The 3,604-nt window shown below is 40.9% G+C and overlaps 1 protein-coding gene across 1 annotated transcript in view; it reads left to right on the forward strand.

The window, feature by feature from the left end:
- The first annotated feature begins 3,572 nt into the window (after nucleotides 1-3,572).
- LOC135100367 (uncharacterized) overlaps nucleotides 3,573-3,604 on the forward strand; it is a 552-nt gene continuing 520 nt past the window's right edge. The window contains exon 1 of the mRNA XM_064003187.1: nucleotides 3,573-3,604. This exon is cut by the window's right edge and continues 520 nt beyond it. Coding sequence (XP_063859257.1) covers nucleotides 3,573-3,604 — 32 coding nt within the window.

The raw sequence follows: 3,604 nt of genomic DNA on the forward strand, positions 1-3,604 counted from the left end.
TACCTAACCTAACCTTACCTTACACTCACTCTCTCCACCTCTCTTCCCGCCACACACACACACACTCTAGATCTTCCCTTCACGTTACACGGTCCCCCAAAACTGCATATGTCTTTTTCTGCTCCTCGTCATCAAGTCTCTTTTCACTTGCACATTTTTTCAAGAGATGAAGAACCACAAAACTAGGAAGAAAATGCTTAACTGCAGCACCAACAAACATGAAGTGGAGAGGGTCGTCATGCGGGTTGTTTAGTTCTATCTAGAGCGTCTTGGTACATAAATCAAAGCGGTTGAGTATTTGTCTCTTGTTATCCCCATTCTCTACAGCACTTTCTCACTGGCTTGTCTGTCAAGCTGTCCGGGATATTCTCAGCAGCCTTCGCTACCGCCACACTTCGGCTGCTTCATTTGTGCTTCGTCTTCTCTTCATCCCTTGGCTTCAGTACGGTGTGACACGAGACACTGAACCTCTCTTACCGCCTGGCATAAGAATTAAAATTACAGAGTGCTGGATTTAGAAGAGAGAAGAGACAGGATGAAGCTGGTTTAAAAAAAAAAAAAGAAGATTAGATAAATTTGTGAATGAGGATGATAGGTGGAAATAGGTAGGCTTGTTTTATATAAGGAATGCCAGGTGTAGGCCTGATGGCTTCCTGCAGATTCCCTTGTTTTCTTGTGTTCTTATGTCCAGACGTACTCACGAATGAAGAACAAGCAGTAGCTCACGTGTTGCGCCCGACGAGGCTGCTTGGGAGAGTGATAGTAGTGAATGTAGCAGCAGTAATAATGACAGTGATTGTGGTTGTTAGGATGATGATGATGATGATATCATTATTATTATTATTATTATTATTATTATTATTATTATTATTATTATTATTATTATTATTATTATTATTATTATTATCAGTAGTAGTAGTAGTAGTAGTAGTAGTAGTAGTAGTAGTAGTAGTAGCACTAGTAGTAGTAGTAGTAGTACAAGTAGTAGTCATAGTAGTAGTAGTAGTAGTAGTAGTAGTAGTAGCAGTAGTAGTAGAAGTAGTAGTAGCAGTAGCAGTATGATGATGATCATCACCATTATAATTATCATCCTCATTACAAATAATATTAATATGATTAATATGAAAATATGTAACTTTTGTTGAGAGAAGCAGAAGTGTTTGACGTAATGGAGGCTGTTCTGATGCAATGCTCTTCAAACTTTTATTACAAGTTTGAATGCAATTCATTCATGAAAGCTGAGGTGTTGTGACACCAATTTTGCCTAACTATCTTTCAATCCCAGTCTATCCATAAATACACATTTATTTATCCATCTATCTTTCTAGCTTTCCCTTTTATCTATGTATCTATCTATCTATCTATCTATCTATCTATCTATCTATCTATCTATCTATCTATCTATATATCTATCTATCTATCTATCTATCTATCTATATATATATATATATATATATATATATATATATATATATATATATATATATATATATATATATATATATATATATATATATATATATATATATATATATATATATATATATATATATATATATATATATATATGTATGTATGGATGGAGTGTGATGGAGTGAGGACAATACATCCAGTCCACAGCATGCAATGCCTGAGGATGCCTTCCGTGAAGGTGAAACGTTGCAAGTAATAAAGTGAAGAAAAGAAAAAACTCTGAATGTTTATCCTTTTCACCTCTAATATATATATATATATATATATATATATATATATATATATATATATATATATATATATATATATATATATATATATATATATATATATATATATATATATATATATATATTAAATTATTAATTATTTAATTAATAATTTAATTAATTTAATTAAATTAAATCCTCACAACGCCAACCAATCACTGTCCATCATCCACCACGCCAGCCAATCACAGGCGCCACTCCAAGCAACCGTGGGGCGCTAACTCCAACCTCCTGTTGTGTTGCTTTGTGGGGCCCAGTTCCTGCTAAACCTAACCCTGCCGCACCTGCTGCCGAAAGAGAGACACTGTGTGACTCTTTGGCATGACCGGGGCTCAGACGGTGACAACAGTTAGTGGAGAGAAACAGACAGTGGCGACAATCAGTGCAGAGAAACACGGAAACTCATCAAAGCGAGGAGTAATGAACAAGACCAAGCTAGACAAGCGCAACAAGGCGCCCAGGAAGGCTGGATGCTGCGCCTTCATCCACGCCTTCCTGCGGCTGTTCACACGCAAGAAGCGTGGCCAGGAAAAGCCTGCTGTGATACACACTTCCCTGGAAGAGGCTCTGCCTGTGCTGACTCATCTCGGAGAGTCTGCGCTGCACCACACTGTTAAGGAAGAACATGTAATGGAAGAACATCTTAAAGAAGAACATCTTATGGAAGAACATCTTCAAGAAAACCATCTTATGGAAGAACATCTTGAAGAAAAACATCTTAAAGAAGAACATCTTAAGGAAGAAACTGTTATGGAAGGACATCTTAAGGAAGAACATCTTAAAGAAGAAACTGTTATGGAAGAACATCTTAAGGAAGAAACTGTTATGGAAGAACATGTTAAGAAAGAACATTTTAAGGAAGAACATGTTAAGGAAGAACACGTTATAGAAAAAATTATGGTGCAAGAATCTACTGCTAAAGAAGAAACTATTGTGAAGGAATCTGTTATGCAGGAACCTGATGTAGAACATCTCATGAAAGAACATGAGGTCAAAGAACATCTAGTCGAAGAACAAGAGGTCGAACAACATCTGATGGAAGAACAAAAGGTCAAAGATCATATGATGGAAGAACAAAAGGTCGAAGGCCATGTGATGAAAGAACAAAAAGTCAAAGAGCCTCTGATGGAAGAACAAGAGGTCAAAGAGCCTCTGATGGAAGAACAAGAGGTTAAAGAACATGTGATGGAGGAGCAGGAGATCAAAGAGCATTTGATGGAAGAGGCTGTGCTGGAAGAGGCTGTGAAGGAACAGCCTGTGGGGGACAAGAGCATGGCGGCCCAGCCTGCAGTGGAAGAGCCTGACGACAGCGACTCTGATTTCGACGACGATGTCGCTGACGACTCAGGCTCCAAGCAGTCGTCTTGGGAAGAGTGTCCGCGGCTTGCATGGCAGGGCAAGGCCTCCCTAGGCAAGGCCGAGAACAACAGCATGAAGGCTACCGCCCCGCCTTCCGCCGCGCCCTCCACCACACACGAGCTGCTGCCGTGGCCGCAAGGCGCAGCTCACACCTTCCATAGCTCCGCTGTCGACCCTCCCACTACCTTGGTCATGGGCACCAACAAGCACGAGACGGACCACCTCCTGACGCAGGCCACGGACCGCGTCGTCTTCTTCCACATGGATGACCTGCCCTCAGCCCACGTGTACCTGCAGCTGGAGCCCAAGGCTGTCAAGACCTGGGCTCAGGAAGTGGATGAGGCGGAGGAGAAAGGCCTGGACGTGTTCGTCCCACAGACCAGCTGCCTTCCCTACATTCTGAAACTTCACTGCGAGACAGGCGCCTCAGCATAAAATGAGGCTGCTGCAGCTGCAGCCACTGAGATCAAGATGAGTACCACTCAGAGGCGCAGAGCCCGCCG

This window comes from Scylla paramamosain, chromosome 5 (genome assembly GCF_035594125.1).
Source record: "Scylla paramamosain isolate STU-SP2022 chromosome 5, ASM3559412v1, whole genome shotgun sequence".
In the NCBI taxonomy this organism is placed as follows: Eukaryota; Metazoa; Arthropoda; class Malacostraca; order Decapoda; family Portunidae; genus Scylla; species Scylla paramamosain.